Raw genomic sequence first — 20,805 nt, forward strand, 5'->3', positions numbered from 1 at the left:
TTCAGCTATTTTGAGTCCAGAAGGCAGACGCAGCCTGCAGACAGGCTTCCAACAAAGCCAGAGGTTATATGCAGATCTGGTTTCTAAAAGAATGTGGGATTCTGCTTAGTAAGAGCTAAGCACTCATATACTTTTCCATGCCTAGGACTCTGTTTATTATGAATAAGGCTAAGATTTTGAAATGGGCAACAAACAAAAATTCATGTGGTCGTGACTTTTACTAAAAATAACCATACACGCCATGGCAGAGGCGCACAGCCCCAGCTGCAGCCCCCACTGCGGGGCAGGGGCACACGGCACCAGCAGCAGCCCCTGCCGCAAGCCATGAGGCAGAGGCACATGGCCCCAGCAGTGGCTCCCGCCAAAAGCTGCGGGGCAGGGGCGCACAGCCCCGGCGGCAGCTCCCACCGCGGGGCTATGTGGGGAGCATAGCCTGGCTCCAGCCACAGCTTTAGCTGCTGACAGCTGAAGAAGTCACGGAGGTCCAGTAAAGTCACGGAATCCGTGACTGCCGTGACCTCCGTGACTAAATCGTAGCCTTAATTATGAATACTAAACATCAAGTAGTGGTGATGATCTAGTGGTCCCTTCTGGTCTCCATAACACCTGGTATTAACATGCAAAATCTTTGTGAAAAGGAGTCCCACTACCAGTTCATTGTCTTTTTCTCCTCTAGGGAGGCTCTGCATGCCCAAGGAGTTATACGTAGCCAAGCACCAGAATCCAGCACCTAGGCACCGATTCGCCTACAAATCCTCAGGCTGCGTAGCCAGCCTCTTCTTGGCTACCCTGGCCTGGAGACAGCTGCTTTCAAAACCCAACAAAGACACAGTATAATCAGCACTGAGCACACCGCCTGCCCTGGGAGCAAGGGATGGGAAGGGTAATCAAAGCCAGGTTTCCAGCTCTGCAGGGCTGAGTACTACTAGGCCAGCATGTTGATCAGTAACATTAAATCCTAAATCCTGTACCTTGGAGGTTTTATGCTTCTGTCCAGTATGTGAGAGCTGAGCCGTGGCCATAGCGCCTCAAAGTGCTGCCTTCCACATGCAACTAGAACCTGCAGAGAAATAAACATTAACCACTTGGCAAATACAGGATTCCTCGTATTTCTCATCTTCCTGAGCATAAGAACCAGACTGCATAAGAACTCTCTCTAGGTTTGAAAGCCGAGCTCTTGCCAAGACAGCTAAATGGTGTCAGACTGACGTCACTCTGTGCCACCGTTTGGAAGTTCACATGGCAGGAAGAACCCCTCAGTATCTATAAACAAACTGTCAATAGTACTGGAAATTCAGTGCCAGAGCCACAGCTGGAGGGAATTGTTGTGGCTCCAGAGACTTCAATGAAGCTAGGCCAATTTACATCAACTGAGGATCTGGCTCTCTATCTCTTTGACAGATCTCTTTGATCCTCAGGCTGGTGCACAGAACAATGCTAATGCTCAGAAATGCTGAGCCGACTCCCAGACAGCTGTTTTAACAAGCCAAAGAGCATTGTGCTTTTAAAAGAGCACTGTCAAGCTGAAAGCAAAATATTAATCTTGACCCATTTTAAGTCTCTATCTGAAACATCCCAAACATTTTTAAAATAATAGTAATCCCCATTTATCTTCCATAGAAATAAAGGGATTTAATCCCCTTTTAAGTGAAAATTTTATCTGAGCCTTCCTACTGAGCCACTATAGCTGTCTTCATAATATAGCATTTTTCACTTTCAAAATTCTTGACAAACATTAACAAACTAAGCCTCATTTCATTCCCCAAAGGTAGAGCAGCATCATAGAATCACAGAACTGGAAAGGACCTCAAGAGATCATCTAGTCCAGTCCCCTGCACTCAAGGCAGGACTAAGTATTATCTAGAACATCCCTGACAGGTGTTTCTCCAACCTGCTCTTAAAAATCCCCAATGATGAAGATTCCACCAACCTCGCTAGGTAATTTATTCCAGTGCTTAACCACTCTAACAGTTAGGAAGTTTTTCCTAATGTCCAACCTAAATCACACTTGCTGCAATTTAAGCCCATTGTTTCTTGTCCTAGCTGCAGAGGTTAAGAAGAACAATTTTTCTCCCTCCTCCTTGTAACAACCTTTTATGTACTTGAAAACTGTTATGTCCCCTCTCAGTCTTCTCTTCTCCAGACTAAACAAATCCAATTTTTTCAATCTTCCCTCATAGGCCATGTTTTCTAGACCTTTAATCATTTTTGTTGCTCTTCCCTGGACTTTCTCCAATTTGTCCACATCTTTTGTTGAAATGTGGCGCCCAGAACTGGACACAATACTCCAGCTGAGGCCTAATCAGCATGGAGTAGAGCGGAAGAATTACTTCTCATGTCTTGCTTACAATACTCCTGCTAATAAATCCCAGAATGATGTTTGCTTTTTTTGCAACAACTTTACACTGTTGACTCATATTTAGCTTGTGATCCACTATGACTCCCAGATACCTTTCCGCAGTACTCCTTCCTAGGCAGTCATTTCCCATTTTGTATGTGTGCAACTGATTGTTCCTTCCTAAGTGGAGTACTTTGCATTTGTCCTTATTGAATTTCATCCTATTTACTTCAGACCATTTCTCTAGTTTGTCCAGATCATTTTGAATTTTAATCCTATCCTCCAAAGCACCTGCAACCCCTCTCAACTTGGTATCGTCCGCAAACTTTATTAAGTGTACTCTCTATGCCACTATCTAAATCATTGATGAAGATATTGAACAGAACCAGACCCAGAACCAATCCCTGTGGGACCCTATTCGTTATGCCCTTCCAGCATGACTGTGAACCACTGATAACTACTCTCTGGGAATGATTTTCCAACCAGTTATGAACCCACCTTATAGTAGCTCCATCTAGATTGAATTTCCCTAGTTTGTTTATGAGAAGGTGATGCAAGACAGTATCAAAAGCCTTACTAAAGTCAAGATATACCACATCTACCGCTTTCCTCCATCCACAAGGCTTGTTACCCTGTCAAAGAAAGCAATCAGGTTGGTTTGACATGATTTGTTCTTGACAAATCCATGCTGACTGTTCTTTATCACCTTATTATCTGCTAGGTGTTTGCAAACTGATTGCTTAATTATTTGCTCCATTATTTTTCCGGGTACAGAAGCTAAGCTGACTGGTCAGTAATTCCCTGAGTTGTCCTTATTTCCATTTTATAGATGGGCACTATATTTGCCCTTTTCTAGTCTTCTGGAATGTCTCCCGTCTTCCATGACTTTTCAAAGATAATTGCTAATGGCTCAGATATCTGCTCAGTCAGCTCCTTGAGTATTCTAGGATGCATTTCATCACGCCCTAGTGATTTAAAGACATCTACCTTGTCTAAGTAATTTTTTACTTATTTTTTCCCTATTTTAGATTCTGATCCCACTTCATTTTCACTGGCATTCACTATTTTAGACATCCACCAAACTTCTTGGTGAAAACCGAAACAAAGAAGTCATTAAGTAACTCTGCCATTTCCACATTTTTTGTTATTGTCTTCCCCCCTCATTGAGTAACGGGCCTACTTTGTCCTTGGTCTTCCTCTTGCTTCTAATTTATTTGTAGAATGTTTTCTTGTTTCCTTTTATGTCCCTAGCTAGTTTGATCTCGTTTTGTGCCTTGGCTTTTCTAATTTTGTCCCTACATACTTGTATTATTTGTTTATATTCATCCTTTGTAATTTGACCACTTTTCCACTTTTTGTAGGACTCTTTTTTGAATTTTAGATCATTGAAGATCTCCTGATTGAGCCAGGTGGTCTCTTGCCATACTTCCTATCTTTCCTAGGCACAGATTGTGCCTCAGTTTCCCTGAGCGGTTAAAGCCAACACCTTCCAACTTGGAGATGCCTACACTTACTCACCTAAGCCCATAATTAGATACCTAAGTAAGTGGGGAGCCTGATTCTGATCTCAGTTCACCATGAAAATCCAGAGTCACTCACTGTAATCAATAGTTATTCCCAATTTACACTGGTATAAATAAAATCAGAATCTGGCTCCTGATTTTTAGCTCACTTTAATTTACTGTGGAGATGTCGTAGGTGTCTCAAATTGAGACAGTAGTGGCTACTTTTGAAAAGTGACTTAGCCAGACCACATATGGAGTCAACTGTAGAGCCAGGATCAGAACCCAAGAGTTGCTTGGTCTTAGCCCTAGCATGTCACCACTTTTCAAAAGTTATCATTCCCAGCTCCAGCTATACAGAGGAAAAGGCACATGAGGATTTCTGTGAAATGCATGCTGGATCATATTGCCAATGGAACTACTCCTGATTACACCAGTAACGTGAGAGGAGAAGCCCAGTAAATGAGGCACATGCTCTTGGAGCACGGGCTCATGTAGATTTTCTTTTACAGCTGATAATTATTGGGCTTGGATAATCTGTGTAAAGTATGGGGCATAAAGGCACATGGCCAGATTCTGCTCTGTCACAACACTTGGCCCACAGGCAACACATATGTTGGGAGGGTTTGAAAAGGAGGAAGGGCTACTAGGCTCCCTCTTAACGCAGCAACGATTAACCATGTGTCCATGGAGAGCCTATGGAGGGGGGACAAAAGGGGCTCCAAGTAGAGCGCCACCCAATGTAGGCGGGTGTGTGAGTGTGCGCAGAACACTGCCCCCTCACAGAGTGTGGTAGAGTGGGACAGGTGGGGCTCTAAGGGTAGGGTGACCATCCGTCCCATTTTTAAAGGGACAGTCCTGTTTTTTGGGACTTTTTCTTATATAGGCACCTATTACCCACCCCCACCCCTGTCCCATTTTTTCCACAGTCGCTATCTGCAGGGCCGGCTCCGGGCACCAGCTTCTCAAGCAGGTGCTTGGGGTGGCTGCTCCGGAGAGGGGCGGCACATCCAGGTATTCGGCGGCAATTCGGCGGACGGTCCCTCACTGCGCCTGGGAGCGAAGGACCTCCCGCCGAATTGCAGCCGCAGATCGCGATCGCGGCTTTTTTTTGTTTGTTTGTTTTGTTTGTGTTTTGGCTGCTTGGGGCGGCCAAAACCCTGGAGCCGGCCCTGGCTATCTGGTCACCCTATCTAAGGGGGATATGATATCCCCCTCTCTGGGTGTGTGTGGGGGCACACAGGGATCAGGGCATATCACCCCCTCGGGGGGGGGGGGAGCCGATGGGGATCTGGGGGATACCGCCCCCTCAGGGTGTTTGCGGGGGTCTCGATGGACCGGGCCCTTCCCGCTGCCGGTACCTCACCAAGGAGGGACTCCGGAAGCCAGGCGCCACCGCGGGACCGAGCGAGCGAGAACGGAGCCCGCGCGCACCTTGACTACTCTGCCGAGCCCGCCTGCCCAAGCGCCTGCCTCGCCACAGCGGCCCCGCCCCCTGCTCGGGCCGGGCCGGGCCAGGCCCCGCACCCCGCCCCCTAGAGCCCCGTGCTCAGACCGCTTCCCCATCCCCCCCAACCCCCCGTGCTCAGACCTCGCCCCCCCCCAGCGCTCTGTGCTCAGACCCCCCCCCCGAGACCAGTGCTCAGACCCCCCCCGAGACCAGTGCTCAGACCTCGCCCCCCCAACGCTCTGTGCTCAGACCCCCCCCCGAGACCAGTGCTCAGACCCCTTCCATCGCCACCAGAGCCCCGTGCTCAGACCCCCCCCAGAGACCAGTGCTCAGACCCCTTCCATCGCCCCCAGAGCCCCGTGCTCAGACCGCTTCCCCATCCCCCCCAACCCCCCGTGCTCAGACCTCGCCCCCCCCAGCGCTCTGTGCTCAGACCCCCCCCCCGAGACCAGTGCTCAGACCCCCCCCGAGACCAGTGCTCAGACCCCTTCCATCACCACCAGAGCCCCGTGCTCAGACCGCTTCCCCATCCCCCCCAACCCCCCGTGCTCAGACCTCGCCCCCCCAGCGCTCTGTGCTCAGACCCCCCCCGAGACCAGTGCTCAGACCCCTTCCATCGCCCCCAGAGCCCCGTGCTCAGACCCCCCCCCGAGACCAGTGCTCAGACCGCTTCCCCATCCCCCCCAACCCCCCGTGCTCAGACCTCGCTCCCCCCAGCGCTCTGTGCTCAGACCCCCCCCCGAGACCAGTGCTCAGACCCCCCCAACCCCCCGTGCTCAGACCTCGCCCCCCCAACGCTCTGTGCTCAGACCCCCCCAGAGACCAGTGCTCAGACCGCTTCCCCATCCCCCCCAACCCCCCGTGCTCAGACCTCGCCCCCCCAGCGCTCTGTGCTCAGACCCCCCCCGAGACCAGTGCTCAGACCCCCCCCGAGACCAGTGCTCAGACCCCTTCCATCGCCACCAGAGCCCCGTGCTCAGACCCCCCCAAGAGACCAGTGCTCAGACCCCTTCCATCGCCCCCAGAGCCCCGTGCTCAGACCGCTTCCCCATCCCCCCCAACCCCCCGTGCTCAGACCTCGCCCCCCCAGCGCTCTGTGCTCAGACCCCCCCCAGAGACCAGTGCTCAGACCCCTTCCATCGCCCCCAGAGCCCCGTGCTCAGACCGCTTCCCCATCCCCCCAACCCCCCGTGCTCAGACCTCGCCCCCCCAGCGCTCTGTGCTCAGACCCCCCCCCAGAGCCCCGTGCTCAGACCTCTTCCATCGCCACCAGAGCCCCGTGCTCAGACCCCCCCCAGCGCTCTGTGCTCAGACCCCCCCCAGAGACCAGTGCTCAGACCCCTTCCATCGCCCCCAGAGCCCCGTGCTCAGACCGCTTCCCCATCCCCCTAACCCCCCGTGCTCAGACCTCGCCCCCCCAGCGCTCTGTCCTCAGACCCCCCCCCAGAGACCAGTGCTCAGACCCCTTCCATCGCCCCCAGAGCCCCGTGCTCAGACATCCCCCCCCCCAGCGCTCTGTGCTCAGACCCCTTCCCCTCAGGGACCAGTGCTCAGACCCCTTCCATCGCCCCCAGAGCCCCGTGCTCAGACACCCCCCCCCCAGCGCTCTGTGTTCAGACCCCCCCCCCCAGAGACCAGTGCTCAGACCCCCCCCCCAGGGCTCTGTGCTCAGACCTCCCCCAGAGCCCCGTGCTCAGACCCCCCCCAGCGCTCTGTGCTCAGACCCCCCCCAGAGACCAGTGCTCAGACCCCCCCCAGCGCTCTGTTCTCAGACCCCTTCCATCGTCCCCAGAGCCCTGTGCTCAGACCCACCCATGCTTGTTCTTTTGTTTTTCATAAGAACAAGGTTGTCTTTTGCATCTGTCCTTACAAAGGTGTTGCCTTCCTTTCAATTAAATCAAGATTTTCCCCCTCTGAGTTTCTGCTCAAGGCCAGCAGAGAGCGGACCTGACTTACTAGCTTTCCACAGGGCCCTAAGGAGCAATCAGAAGAGAGCTAAGCTTTTTTTCAAATGAAGATTTGGGCAGGGATTTGCAAAGGAACCTCAGAGGGTTCCCGCTGCCCGGCTCCTACTGACTTCAGTGAGATTGGAATGCTGCACTCCCATTGACTCCATTGAAATCCCTTTGTTAGTGTAAGATTCCTTATCCTCACCTTGGGCCAAAAGGGGTAAAATCAGGTGGAAGGATTCTAGCAGGTGGCCATCCAGTACTCTAGGGTGACCAGATGTCAGGATTTTATAGGGACAGTCCCAATTTTGGGGTCTTTTTCCTATATACCCCCTACCCCCATCCTGATTTTTCACATTTGCTGTCTGGTCGCCCTACAGTATTCCTTCCATGTCTTCCCTAAGCACCACAGGATGAATGTCTGCAGCATTGTGTGGTTGGGTGCTTAGCCCGGAAAATGCTGAGGTGGAATGGATGGGACACACATTTTGTTTCAGCACCCTCTACTGTGGTGAGCACAGTCTCTGTCTTCTCACCTGTGTTATCTGAGGCTCAGCTGTTATTTAGAACCACCTGCTCAGTGCTGGAGCAGCTAATGTCACCAAAAACTACATTGTTTCTTTTGTGTTTTCTGTGACTTGGCTGACCAGCCCAGATCCCTATGCAGGAGGTCAGTTAAATGGGGAATGTGCTACAGAGGCCTTTCCCTTTGTATTGAAGTCAGAGTGGGCTAATCAAATTCATTCCCAGCTATAGAACTCTTACAGGGAAAGATGCAAAAACCTGTGCTACCACAACAGAGCCCCAAGAAACAGGCCAACATGCCTGGGAACAAGTTAATGCTGAGGGTGGGTTTTTGGTTCAGTACCTTGGTGGTGGTGGTATTTCCCCTCTTCATCTCTCTAATTGTGTGTACTTTGTTTATTTGCAGACTATCACATCACATACTATTCTCGGTAGTCCCCAGCTTTGAGAACTTCATGTGGCTTCCCCAGCTCTGGGAGTGTCACAAATAGGCGGGTTCAAATCAGTGATTTGGCAGACAGGCAAGAAGAGCCAGCATAAATGTTGCACACATGCACCCTTATTGGTGCTTCTCTCTTCTCCCTCCCCCTGACCTTTCCTCCACTATGCAGCCAGTAGCTGCTGGAAACCCAACCCCAGAGGGAGGGGAAACAAGAAGCGTTCCTTCCTGAGCTACTGAAGGGATCCTGCGATTAAATGCAGACACAGTCGTGGACTGAGTATTGAACCCAGGGCAGGTCTGAACACCAGCAATTGGACTAACCCACTCTCATGTTTTGCAGGGTCAGGCTTGTCAGTCGCTTACCTACGTGCAGCCCTGGCACCAATCACAAGCTGTGGAAGCTGGGCTGCTTCCTGCCTCAGTGCCCAAAGTTGAGCTGTAGAGGAACCAAGATGTCTGCCGGTCAGAGTCAGAAAGCTGAGACCTGGGACAAATGCACCTTACTAGAGCTGAAGGTGCCCTTTGCCAGGACTGAAATTGGGACCTTTTTCCAAGAGCAACCCAGGATTGGAAACCAGTACCTAGAAGATGCTTTTCTTCAGCGTTACTTGAAAACACACCTGCCATTCCAGGTTTGACCTGTGTGTGTATGTGTTGTGTGTGCAGTACAACCCCCTATTGCTGAGACTGTGGACACCTTTTCAGTCTGTGGGCATTGCAGAGCATAGGTGCTGGAATTTGCAGTGCTGGGAGTGCTGCTCCACCCACTGGCTTGAAGTGGTTTCCATTATATTGAGGGTTTACAGTTTGGTTCAATGGCTCTCAGCACCCACACTTAGGGTGACCAGATGGGATGAAGAAAATATCGGGACACATGGGGGGGGGGAGTCCCGCCGGCAGAGCAAAAAAAAAGAAAAGAAAGCGGAGTCCTGCTGGCAGAGCAAAAGCAAACAACCAGGAGTGCGAAATATCGGGACAGTCCTGATTTTATCGGGACGTCTGGTCACCCTACCCCCACTATCCAAATTGTTCCAGCTCTCCTGCTGCAGAGTGAAAACCCTGTATATCACCGATCCCTTAGCTCCTTTATTGCTGAACCATATATCATGCACAGGTGGATTACTGGTGCTTTCTGACTATCCATTCATTTGTCTTGAAGTTGTGATGAAAAATGGTGATGGGACATGAGCATGTTCCAGCAGAAGTGAAAAGGGTTTAACAGAGTCTTTTGGGTAGGTTTGGGTGAGACATGACTCCTCTGTTCTGTTAGGCTATTAATGCCTTCACTGCATGCCAAGCATGGAGTAAACAATCAGGGGCTAAGTTAACCCATGGTAGCCTAACCCAGGATGACCACATTGTTGTGTTGTCATGCCCCCCATCAGCACTGGTGCTGCATCTGGCTCTGACAAACAACGCAGCTATCTGGGCATGTATCCCAGGGTTCACAGCACCACATCTCTCTGTGCTGCTGTATGCTCACATTTGCAGGATGTTGTGGGACAATTTGTCTGCCTGCTCTGGTAGCTGCAGGCTCCTGCACAGACTTGGTAGTGGACATTGTTGTAAAAAAAATATATGGAGATATACCTATCTCATAGAACTGGAAGGGACCCCAAAAGGTCATTGAGTCTGGCCCTGTGCCTTCACTAGTAGGACCCAAGTACTGATTTTGCCCCTAGATCCCCAAGGGGTCCCCTCAAGGATTGAACTTACAACCCTGGGTTTAGTAGGCTAATTCTCAAACCACTGAGCTATCCCTCCCCCCAAAAATATATATGGAGATATACCTATCTCATAGAGCTGAAAGGGACCCTGAAAGGTCATCAAGTCCAGCCCCCTGCCTTCACTAGCAGGACCAAGTACTGATTTTTGCCCCAGATCCCCTCTCAAGGATTGAACTCACAACCCCAGGTTTAGCAGGCCAAGGCTCAAACCACCAAGCTATCCCTCTCCCCATGTCAAACACCAGAGTTGTGTGAAGCTGAAGAAATGACAAAGCAGAGGAGAAGCGATTGATTTCTGATCACAGGACTTATGGGAAGGGATTGGAAGACCATCATGTCTTGATTGTTATGACTCTGTTGTCACTGCTGTTACCTCAAGGTAGTAATACATGTAGATAATACTTAGTTCTGCCATGAGTGCAGGGGACTGGACTAGATGACCTAGCAAGGTCCCTTCCAGTCCTGTGATTCTATGTTAATTGCTACGCTGGGGTCTGATGTAGAGCTCAAGGAGAGGTGGCTACCTCACTGTATAGGACTGATAGAGGAGAGCAGATGTGTGAACACAAAGAGTGTTAAGGGGAAGATCCACAGCTGGGCCTGAGTTAAGTCTGCATTGAAGTGAAAATTTCCAGGAGAATAGGCACTGAGATGCCTGCAAACCCTGCTAAGCCATTCTGTTTCTCTTGCTCTTAATTTAACTACACTTTGCGAGCAGGGCACTTAAAGAAGTTCCCCTCAGGAGGAAGAATGTGTCCATTTCAGTCTGCCACTGGAATGAATGATCAGGAGTTCTTGTGTCTGCCCTCCTGCAATATCAGTCACTAGGCTTTGTGTTTGCCCTTGGACAATAAGGCCAGAGCTTGGCATTGTATGGGGTCACTGCAGATGGGGGCTGGATTTGCAGACCTTATGCAGGGTGATCGATGTTCTCTTTGTATCATTGAGCTCAGCTCTGTAGGAATCCCCAGTGAAGTTTGGGGATGGGACAGAGAAGGAATGGGGAGTGTGGCTTCTTCCCCCTATGAAAGGGGGCATGCACTGGCTCCACAGGCTATTGTAGTTTTTCAGCTATTGGGGGCCAGATCCTTCCATTGTTTCCCATGCTGAGTAGCACTTGACTCTGATTTGTTCCACTGCAAGTCATCTTATTGCTTCTAAAGCTAGGTATTACTCAGGGTGAAAAGGGTGGGAGAATCTGGCCCTCAGTGATTGATCTGAAGCTCTTTCTGTCACTGTTTGGTCTATTCTTTCGCTTGACCCTGCCATAAAGCCATAGTCCTGTGTCTGTAACACTGTAATGTCTGCTTTGGGGATTTGCTTTTTTGACAGCTGTGCCTGTTGCTAAAGAGAAGGATGAGGTGTCACAAAGACAGCATTGCAACAATGCTGCCAGATCAGGTGTATGAACAGGGCCTGAGAAGGAGGATGCCCTGGTTAAACATGAACACCTTCTTTACTGGCACCTGTGGCAAGAATATTTTGAAGCCCCCTGAAGAGCTGATGGATTCATGCTTTCATTCTGATGTGTGTCCCCTGGTGTGAGAGCTCTCCTCTGAAGAGAGAAAGTGGCTGGGACAGTATCCAGCAAATCGCTGCAAGATATTTCATACAGTTACATATTTGGCCACAGAGAGGCAGTGTTGTCCCACCATTGAAAGGGAAGATCCAAGCTTAAAAGACCCCTTACTTAATGCAACAGGGGTCTGGTGATTGCTGCATGAGACAGGAAATTGTACAGGAGTGTGTGAAGCTCTGCACGTGCCATCCAAATACCACAGTGGAGCCTGAGTCTCCATGCAGCTGTGTTCAGAGGTGATTAACAAAGAATGCTGTTAGGGTGGTGGTGGTGGTGGAAGATCTGTTGATTCCAGGTACTCTAACATGATTTCTGGCAACTGGAAGAAAGTGTATGTTCTCTTTGGCTGCAAAGTCCAGCTGCAATGAAGTCCCCTGTAGCTCCCAGCTGTGAGCTTAAATGTCTTCTTTCAATGCAAAGAAAACATGATGGCTACCATTGAATTTAACAGCCGTCCAGTAGGAGTAGTGGGGCCAAACAACCTCACTAGTCTTAAAATGGAGTTTGATAAGTTTCTCATCAGGATTATATAATGAGGTTGCCTGCAATAGCTGGAATCTGGACTCGGTGACTCAAGAGGTCTCTTCCAGTCCTGTGTTCCTATGTGTGCTTATTGTTGGTGCTGGGGGAGCCCATCTCTTTCTAGGGAAGCTTATTCTGTTTCTAGTGGTGGAAACATATCTGACTGTAGAAGTGATGATACAGATTTGTGAACACTTGGTTTCTGCATTGCTGAGCTTCCCCATCACCGAAAGAGATGGAACTCCTCCATCTCTCTGTAAAATGCCCTGTAGCATAAGGGATCACCTCTCTATCATCTCTGTCTTAAAGCATTTCTAACACACCAACCATTGGGCTGTCCGAGCACTGAATACGGTTAAGCACTGAATGAGGCTGTATGGCAGTTAGTGAATTCTGCTTTGGACTAGATGGTTAGTGGATGATCCTAGTGGAAGTGCAGCATTAAGATGCTGCTGGGATGTTATAGTCTATGGTCACAAATGCAGGGGCAGTGATCTCTTGCTACTGGGTGGTAGGCAAAGAGCCTCTTAGAACTCTTGGGCAACATCCTGAATTACAAAGCTAATTGTGGCAGGTCCATTTGGAGTGCGTGTAAATTACCAGGCAGGTTGCCGGTCTCTCCCTCCTGGAAGGCGGGGGTGGGGGGCACTGTTACTTGGAGGTGAACAGAGCAGTGCACTTGGGGTTTGCTGCAAGCTCACCATCATGTTTTACCTCCAATGTCCCTGCCTAGTGAGATGCCTGGCAGCGTTTGGAGACTTGCTTAGTGAGGTCCTGCTGTGCTTCTCGACTGAGATTAACAGCTACTGAGACCCAGGGCTCTTGCATTTCCAAAGCAAATTCCAGAACAGTGAAGCACATGCAACTTGGATTCTTAGACTGTGCCTGTAAGGCACAGGCCTGTTTGGGGGTCATGGAAGCCACCTGGCCCTAAGAGGCCCTTGTCAGGGGCTGCCTGGGTGTCCCAAGTGTCCAAGGCCACTCTGCCTAGTGGCTATAGTCCCCAGTATCATTGCCCAATGGCAAGAGTCAAGATCCGCTCTGCCTAGTGACTGTAGTCCCAAGGCAGGGGGCTAGGGGAACCCAGGCTCACCCTACTCCACTGGGTTCTAATGTAGACCATATCCGTGGCCTAGGGTCTGGTACCTTTATTTACACCCCCAAGTTACTTCCTATCCCTGGTATCTGTACTTCCATTGGGGTCACAGTGTCTTGGGATCTCTCCTGGCTTCCTCTCTGGAGCTCCTTCCCCTGGTGACAGCAAGTTGTCACCCTTGGCTCCTACAGTTGATGGGCTTCCAGTGACTTGGCTAAGAGGCTCAGTCCCAGCGGTCCCTGTTACCCTAGTACCAGCGTGTCTCACAAGCTTGGCAGTACTTAGCCTCACAACACTTCTGTGAGATAGGGCAGCCTGATCCCCATGTTATAGATGGGAACTGAAGCACAGGGAGAAGTGACTTGTCCAGGTCCACACAGGGAGTCACTGGCAGAGCTGGGAATGGAACCTAGGTTCCCCAAGTCCCAGGCTAGGGCCCAAACTACTGAACCATCTTCCTTTCCTCATCAAATGGAGCGGTAACTGCTCCTTCCTCTCCAGATGGTGCTGGCAGACTCTCCCGCTAGGGTCCCTGTTGTCAGTAAATGAGTGCCTGTGTGCTGCTCTCTCAGGGTCTGGTGGATGGTAAAGCTCTGTTGTCTTCTGGAAAATCCAGAGGGGCAGCCAGGGTGATTTGCTTTGCGAGAGGGGAGCATGGAGGCAGTGTGACAGTGGAGTGACACTCTGATCCCAGGCTAAGAGAGAGGCTGCTGTCCCAACTCGTAAGAGATGCCATCAAAGAGCAGGCCAGAGGGGACAGGATGGGCAAAGAGATGGTTAGTGCCATCCAGGAACAGGTTCCATCCTTTGCTTTGACAGATATTTTAGGGACTGCCTGCAGGTTCCTCACCCCACCGAGTGTGTTCTGAGGTCTCCGTGGGGCTGCCTTGCAGGTGCTGGAGAAGGTGAGTCTGGATCTGGAGAGGTTTGGGGCCCGTGTGGCGGCCGAGATTGACTCTCTGGGGCGTGAGTGCGAGTTGAATCCTCCTGCACTGCAGCACTATGATGCTTGGGGGCGGCGTGTGGACCACATTGTCACTTGCCCAGCCTGGAAGAGGATGAAGGAGATTGCAGCGGAGGAGGGGCTGATCGCTGAGGCCTACGAGAGGAAATACTCCATCTGGAGGTAACCATATGGGTATCAGAACCACTCCACAGTCTCAAGCATGTGCACCTTCTAGGGCCCAATCCTGTGCATGGTGCTGGGCGCCTCTTGCAGGTTAAGCTTCGAAGGTTGATGTTCAGCACATCACAGGATTGGGTCCCCTGTCTTCTCATGGGTAATAAATGCTGTATAGGCAGACTCGCCCTTACCCCGCCAGAAAGAACAGCAGTGTTTCTGCCCACTGTAACACACCACCTCATTATCAATCAGTCTTCACTGCCTATAATTTTTCATAATCTTCTATCATGTCACCATGCTCCTTCATTGCTCCGGGGGCCTAACTCACCCACACACTCCAGCTTGACACACACACACACACACACTGCACTGGAATACTCTGACATAAAACTGGAATAACACAGGGCTGGATCTGTCTCACCGGTAATTTTGAGGAGCTCCAGCCCCAAGAGAGAGCTCTCAGTTATTACCATGCTCTAGAACTGCACTCATTGCATGCTATCTACCAGGGCACAAGCCTGGGGCTCATTTGTGTCCTCATTCTACCAGCCTTTGGGCCAGGACTTTGGTTCCTGCTCTCTCTGTCACAAACTGGTTTGGATTGGAGACTGTTCCTCCTCTACTCGCAGAGCTGGGTAGCCCTGATACTCTCCAGTTTTTATGGCTGCACCCACTTCTCTCTCCATATTGGGAACCTTGCTACAGCTGAATTGCTGTGGGGCATGTTTATCCCTGATTTCTTTTTTTGGTAGCCGTGTGCAACAGGTTGCCAAGCTGTACCTATATGCACCTTCTGCTGGCCTCTTCACCTGCCCGCTGGCCATGACTGATGGAGCAGCTAAAGTCATTGAGGTAAGAATGCAGCTAGTCACTAATCAGCACAGGCTATTTCATTGCAGGTGTCTGCATTCGTTGCAAAGGCAGCATGGCTAGGGTGGACTGGGAGATCCTCTAGGATGGACCAGTTGATTGTGACTGACCAATTGGTGACCACTGCTCTAGCTGTTACTGTAATGCAAATAATAAGTCTTCCAGCCACTTTCATTTCAAGGCCATGAGTCCCTGATTCTCCATTGCCTTGCATCTTGTTCATAGAATATCAGGATTGGAAGGGACCTCAAGAGGTCATCTAGTCCAATTCCCTGCTCAAAGCAGGACCAATCTCCAGACAGATTTTTGCCCCACATCCCTAAATGGCCCCCTCAAGGATTAGAACTCACAACCCTGGGTTTAGCAGGCCAATGCGCAAACCACTGAGCTATCCCTCCCCCCTTCAATCATTTACACTTGTGCAAAGTGGGTGCTAAATGCCATGGCAAGATCCTCAACTGGTGTAATTAGCTGAGCTCCATTGATTTTCCTGGGCTGAGGACTTGGCTGGGTTTGCACAGGTGTCTGTGCCTACACAAGATACAGAGCAGGGGAGAATCAGGCCCTGAGCTCACCAGCATAGTTTGGCCTTTGTACAGTGAGCAAATAATCCTAAGGGCCTTGTCCTCCCTCCAGCTTGCTGTGTGCTGGTGTTGTACATTGTACCCTGGTGCACAGGCTGCTGGGGAAACTCTTGGGCCAAATCTCTAGAGAGGCTGAAGTCAGGGGGAGCTGAAGGCGCTCCCCCTGATGTCAGCACCTCCCAGGACATGTCCCTGTGTAATGGAGTCTGGATCTTATTTTTGTACAATGCTACTGTCAGCCCTCTCCCATGGAGACGCTGGGCCATTTCCGAGACTCTCTGCAGCAGTCACCAGACATACAGGGATTCAGGACATTGAAAGATTCCCTGCCCTGGTTGGAGTTTGCCTATTCTGACCCAGGGACAGGTTCCTGGATGACCCTCTGCAGCTTGTGAAGGCAATTGTTTCACAGTGTTTAAGGCCAGAAGGGACCATTAGATCACCTAGTCTGACCTCCTGTATGTCCCAGGCCGCCATCCCCAACCAGAGATGCCTCTATGGAGACTTTACTTAGACTAAAGCATTTCAATCCTAAATTGTGTGTCACAGTGAGAGAACGGGAGACACTGAAATGCCACCAGTGCCCGAGGCCCTGCAATGGCAGGAAATTGATTAGGTGGGATATGCCCAGGTGGTCCCAACAGGTGATCCATGTGCCATGCTGCAGAAGGAAGTGGAAAAAAACCCCAAAGCCCTTGCCAATCTCACCTAGGGAAAAACTCCTTTCCAACCTCAACTCTGGATATCAGTGTGACCTTGAGCACGTGAGCAAGACCCACCAGCCAGGCATCTGGAAATAGGATTCTCTGTACCACCTCAGAGAGCTGGGCCAGCCTGTTTGGTGTCCTGTAACTAGCTGTGGCTGATCTTTGATGCCTCAGAGGAAGGTGGAATCCTCTCCCCACCCCCTCCATGAGTGTGGTCAGTGAAATATGTAGATGGCCTTTCTGGATCTTTCTCTCATGAAATTCTTGGTTTTCTTCCCCCCGCAACAGTCTCTGGGTATTTCCGGGCCCCTAGCGAAAGCTTTTGGCCACCTGACATCACGCGACCCCAAGAAGTTCTGGACCTCTGGCCAGTGGATGACGGAACGCAAAGGAGGCTCTGATGTTGGTAAGTGTCACAGGTTGAAAGTGGCTCCAGTGGAAGCGCTCTGTATGGCCGTATTTCTTTAATAACTGACAAGGCCGATAAGACCACAGTGGGCCGTGTTAACAATAACGTAAAACAATTGGGGCTGTTTTCAAAACCATGTAGTGGATTAAAACCAAGGGAAACCATGCATCTGACACCCCCTGCGCCCCCAGATGGTCTGACAATCTCTCTTGTTGCCACCAACACACAACAAAACAGATCTTCCAGGCCACTACCACACACCCACTCAGCTGTCTAGAGCCACGGACCCTCCACAGAGAATGCCCTGCGCCCACCTCTAGAAGCTCAGCCCTGAACCCAGGCAGCAGAAGTGTTCTAGCCAGCATCTGTTGTGATGGGACAGAGAACTCTGGAAGACCCTGTTTCAAATGCTAGTCCTCTTCTCTTGTTCCCAAGCAAATGTTGGTGATATGGGGCTTTAAGGATGCAGAGAAACCTCAGTGCTGCATATTGGAGACAGAGGACTTTGGGAGGGGAGTGTTCCCCTCAGCAGATCCTGGAAGGTTAGGTGTAATTCCCTGCTGGGAGAAATGAAAGGGCCAGCTGAAGAGTGAACACTGTTGGGCGAGGCAAGACTGCAGGGCTCCTGGGTACAGAGTGCCCGTTGCCATTCTTGGTGGAATGGGAGCCGTGGTAGTGTTGCATCATTATGCCTATAAGTCAAGCTCATTCCTCTCCTATCAGTGCTGCCAGTATTTGCTGTTAACCTGGAGCAATTGGTCTGAGCTGCTAACACTCTAGCTGGGCTCCTTTTCTATGGAGGTGTGAGTATTTCACCCTGGTTGCACTTCACCCAAGGACAGTGAAGAGGATTAGTTGCTGATCCGTGTTTCATCTTGACAGAGCAGAGCAAAGAGGTGCTGCTTAAGCCACAAGCCAGAATTGCCTGTCACAGATGCTTCCCCTAAAGTCAAGATCTTGTGCTCTTTTCTTGCAGCTAGTGGCACAGAGGCAGTGGCCAGAGAGCAGCCAGATGGCACATATTGCCTCTACGGCTTTAAATGGTTTACATCAGCCACTGATTCAGACATGACGCTGACCCTGGCAAGGATCATGGATACTCAGGGACGTGTAGAACAGGTGAGTTTCCCAGTGGAGCCCAGGAAGGTGGCAGAGAAATTGTTTTCCTCCCCTTCCATTCTTCATCACAGCCAAATACTCCTCATTCAGCCTATGTAGAACTCCCTGCAGTGAAGGGATCTCTCACATGTCCTTCTACATAGGGCTCCAGAGGCCTGTCCCTGTTCTTCTTGGAGGTGCGAGATAAGGAGGGGAAGCTGAATGGCATTGAGGTGCAAAGGCTGAAGGAGAAGCTGGGGACAAGGCAGGTGCCGACAGCTGAGCTGCTGCTGGATGGATCCAAGGCACATCGGGTATGCAAGGGGCAGCAGTGGAGAGATCAGGCGGCTCTCCCCTACTCAATGGGCTGGGCTGGCAGACACACACGGTGACACGGGGGTGGGGGTTTCAAGGCAAAAAGTCAGATTTTTCAGGTGACTGAGGCAGATTGAGATGGAGGGAAGAGTCCATTTCCACCAGCCCATTGACACACTCCGCTTCCAAAGAGATTCCTGGGGGGATTTATTCTAGCCTTTGTTCCTTGATGCTTTCAGATCTCTGCAGAGGGTCGGGGTGTGGCCTCCATTGCCAACATGTTGACCATAACTAGGATCCACAATGTCATCTCTGCAGTGGCTGGCATGAGGAGGTGAAGCCCACATGGATCTCCATGCCCCTTGGGGAGCAGCCAGGCGGACAAAGGGGCTCAGCTTTGCGTGCTGTGGTGGGGCCGTGTCTGGGAGCTAAGTGATGCAGGGAAGTGGGAGGAGAAGGTTGTTTCTATCTCACAACATCCTGGCTTTCAAACTTCCTATTTGCTGTTTTTGTTTCAAGTAGGATTTCCTAATGTTGGCTCAGCTTGTGAGCTGCTTGGGGCAGGGTCCGCCTCTTAGCTCTGTGTTTGTAAGTGCCTACCAGAGGGGGGTCCTAGGCAGTACAGCAGGGCAGATAATAATGTGCAGCAGAGCCTATGCAAGAGGCCACACTTGCTGGGCAACCTCCTGTCTTAAGAGTCGCAAAGAATGCCCCCAAATTTACGTTGTTCCCATCAATAGCTCTCCAGGTGAAGAAATGTAAATTGACAAAGCTCCATTGACTTTCCACCCGGGGAGGGCTCCCAAGTGCTCTGCTGTCAGCGGGACATGTGGCAGCCCAAGCTAGATCCTGAGCCACACTGGCTGCTGCTGGTGTTATAGCAGCGCCCCAGGGCCCCAGTCAGAGATGGACAAGCATCCGGCACAACAGGGCACCAGCCACCTATGAATACGTGGGAGCCCAGCTGGATCCAAATGGGGGGATAGTGGAGGTTCCACTCATGTCCCCACTGCTGGGGAGCGGTGGAGAGAAGACACCGCTGTCACCTCCCCCGAGTCAGGGGTGAGGTTGGGAAGGGAGGAGTGCAGGAGCACCAGGGATGAATGTGGCGTGTGCATGAAGGTGTGGGGAGCCAGCAGTGGCTCAGGGACTGGCTGTTTCTCCTACTGGTGTTGCTGGGACAGCCAGGGAGTGCAAGAGAAGGGTTTGTCACTCCTGTCCCTCCTGGTGGGATTGGGTAGGCATGTCAGCATCCACTCAGGGTAGGAGCTCAGGAGGTGGTGGGAAGATGTGAACTAGCAGGTGTGGAGGGAAAGAGCATGACAAACTTCCCAGGGACCTGAGGTATGGTCGCAGCAGAAGCTGGACTCAAGCCCTTGGCCTACCTAGAACTAATCACTGACACTTGTTCTCATTGAGGATCAGGCCAGCATCACCTGAGCAATTCTTGGCTGAGCTGGCATTGAGACTGACACGCCAGAGCCATGTTAGACCTCTCAAAGCATCTACTGGGGCTGGACTGGGGGCCAGAAACATCCTCCAGAGAGACTTTGTGCTAGGACCCAGGCGCTGCCTCTCCCCATCCCTGCCATACGGCCTTGGGGAGAAGACAGCCAGCCAGAGACTCCAGTGGGCATGGGCAGAAGCCACCAAGGCAGGCACCTCTGGCCATTCCAGCTAACTCTGTAGGACCTTCGGTGACTTTCTCTGCTCTGTGCTGATTAGTTGTTTGCTCCAACCCTCCCCTTCCCCTCCCTCACCTGCTCTTCCCTTTAGCGGCACTCCATGCCTGCCTCTTATTCTCCTCTCCCCTGCCCCCTCTCTTTCACGGCACTGACATGCCATGTGCTGCTAGTGCACGGCTCATTCGACTGGCATGTTCTGCCTCCTCCCAGCCCGCATCTGTCTGATCTGCTGAGAATTGATGCTGTTCGGGGCAGGGACTGTCCACTACTCAGTACAGTGCCTAGCACAAGGAGCCCCCCTTCTTAGTTGGGCCTTTGGCACTACCATCCTAAGCATGATTACTAAGAACAACCGGGAGCTAGGTGGTGTAATAGAGAGCCTGGAGCACTGGGCCTGGTGCCAGATTTGAGGCCTGAACCAAAGGCTGTAGGCCTGGCCTTGGCAAAAGAATAACACACTAAATATTTATGCAAATACCTTTCAGAAGGCTAGTACGGATACATCCCAATCTTGTACAAGAGCAGATGGTTTAACAGAACAATGAATAGGGATGTTGTGTCTGAGATATCAGGCACAAGGGGAGGTAACAAACGTGTCAAGAAACTGGCAGGGTGGTAGGTAAGTTGTTTGTCTCAGGCTATAAATGTCAGGGTCCCTTGCCTTAACCCTTTGTATGGCCTAGGGGACAGGAGAGACTCTTGCTGCTGACTGAGCCACTCCTTGCCACAGGCACTGGTGTTAGCATACCTGTAACCATGGAGCCAGGGCGCTAGGACTGCAACTTGAGGGCAATACACCAGGCCGAGTGCCTTTGTCACCCTGTGCCTGTGCGCTCTCTTTATAAGTAACATCGAGGTCTGTTAAATTAGCAGGCTGCATGAGC

General features: G+C 51.1%; 2 protein-coding genes across 7 annotated transcripts in view; one reads left to right on the forward strand and one right to left on the reverse strand.

Annotated features, from left to right (window-relative positions):
- Window positions 1–5,308, reverse strand: part of HORMAD2 (HORMA domain containing 2) — a 143,696-nt gene extending 138,388 nt beyond the window's left edge. For both annotated transcript variants that reach the window (XM_065568149.1, XM_065568148.1), the window contains exons 1-2: window positions 5,207–5,308; window positions 972–1,060 (exon numbers count right to left, since the gene is read on the reverse strand). In XM_065568149.1, the coding sequence (XP_065424221.1) occupies window positions 972–1,022 (51 nt within the window). In that variant the 5' untranslated portion in view covers window positions 1,023–1,060; window positions 5,207–5,308. The remainder of the gene's footprint in view (window positions 1–971; window positions 1,061–5,206) is intronic.
- Window positions 5,309–8,375: 3,067 nt separating this feature from the next.
- Window positions 8,376–20,805, forward strand: part of LOC101939023 (acyl-CoA dehydrogenase family member 11-like) — a 34,279-nt gene continuing 21,849 nt past the window's right edge. For 3 of the 5 annotated variants that reach the window (XR_010592867.1, XM_005278806.5, XM_005278807.5), the window contains exons 1-7: window positions 8,376–8,838; window positions 14,024–14,256; window positions 15,006–15,105; window positions 16,703–16,820; window positions 17,800–17,942; window positions 18,086–18,235; window positions 18,476–18,570. Coding sequence is in view for 3 of the 5 variants with exons in the window: in XM_005278806.5 (XP_005278863.2) it covers window positions 8,536–8,838; window positions 14,024–14,256; window positions 15,006–15,105; window positions 16,703–16,820; window positions 17,800–17,942; window positions 18,086–18,235; window positions 18,476–18,570 (1,142 nt within the window). In the remaining 2 variants the exon portion in view is untranslated. The remainder of the gene's footprint in view (window positions 8,839–14,023; window positions 14,257–15,005; window positions 15,106–16,702; window positions 16,821–17,799; window positions 17,943–18,085; window positions 18,236–18,475; window positions 18,571–20,805) is intronic. The other 2 variants (XR_010592868.1, XM_042856058.2) reach the window with 1 other exon arrangement.

This window comes from Chrysemys picta, chromosome 15 (genome assembly GCF_011386835.1).
Source record: "Chrysemys picta bellii isolate R12L10 chromosome 15, ASM1138683v2, whole genome shotgun sequence".
Lineage (NCBI taxonomy): Eukaryota > Metazoa > Chordata > Testudines > Emydidae > Chrysemys > Chrysemys picta.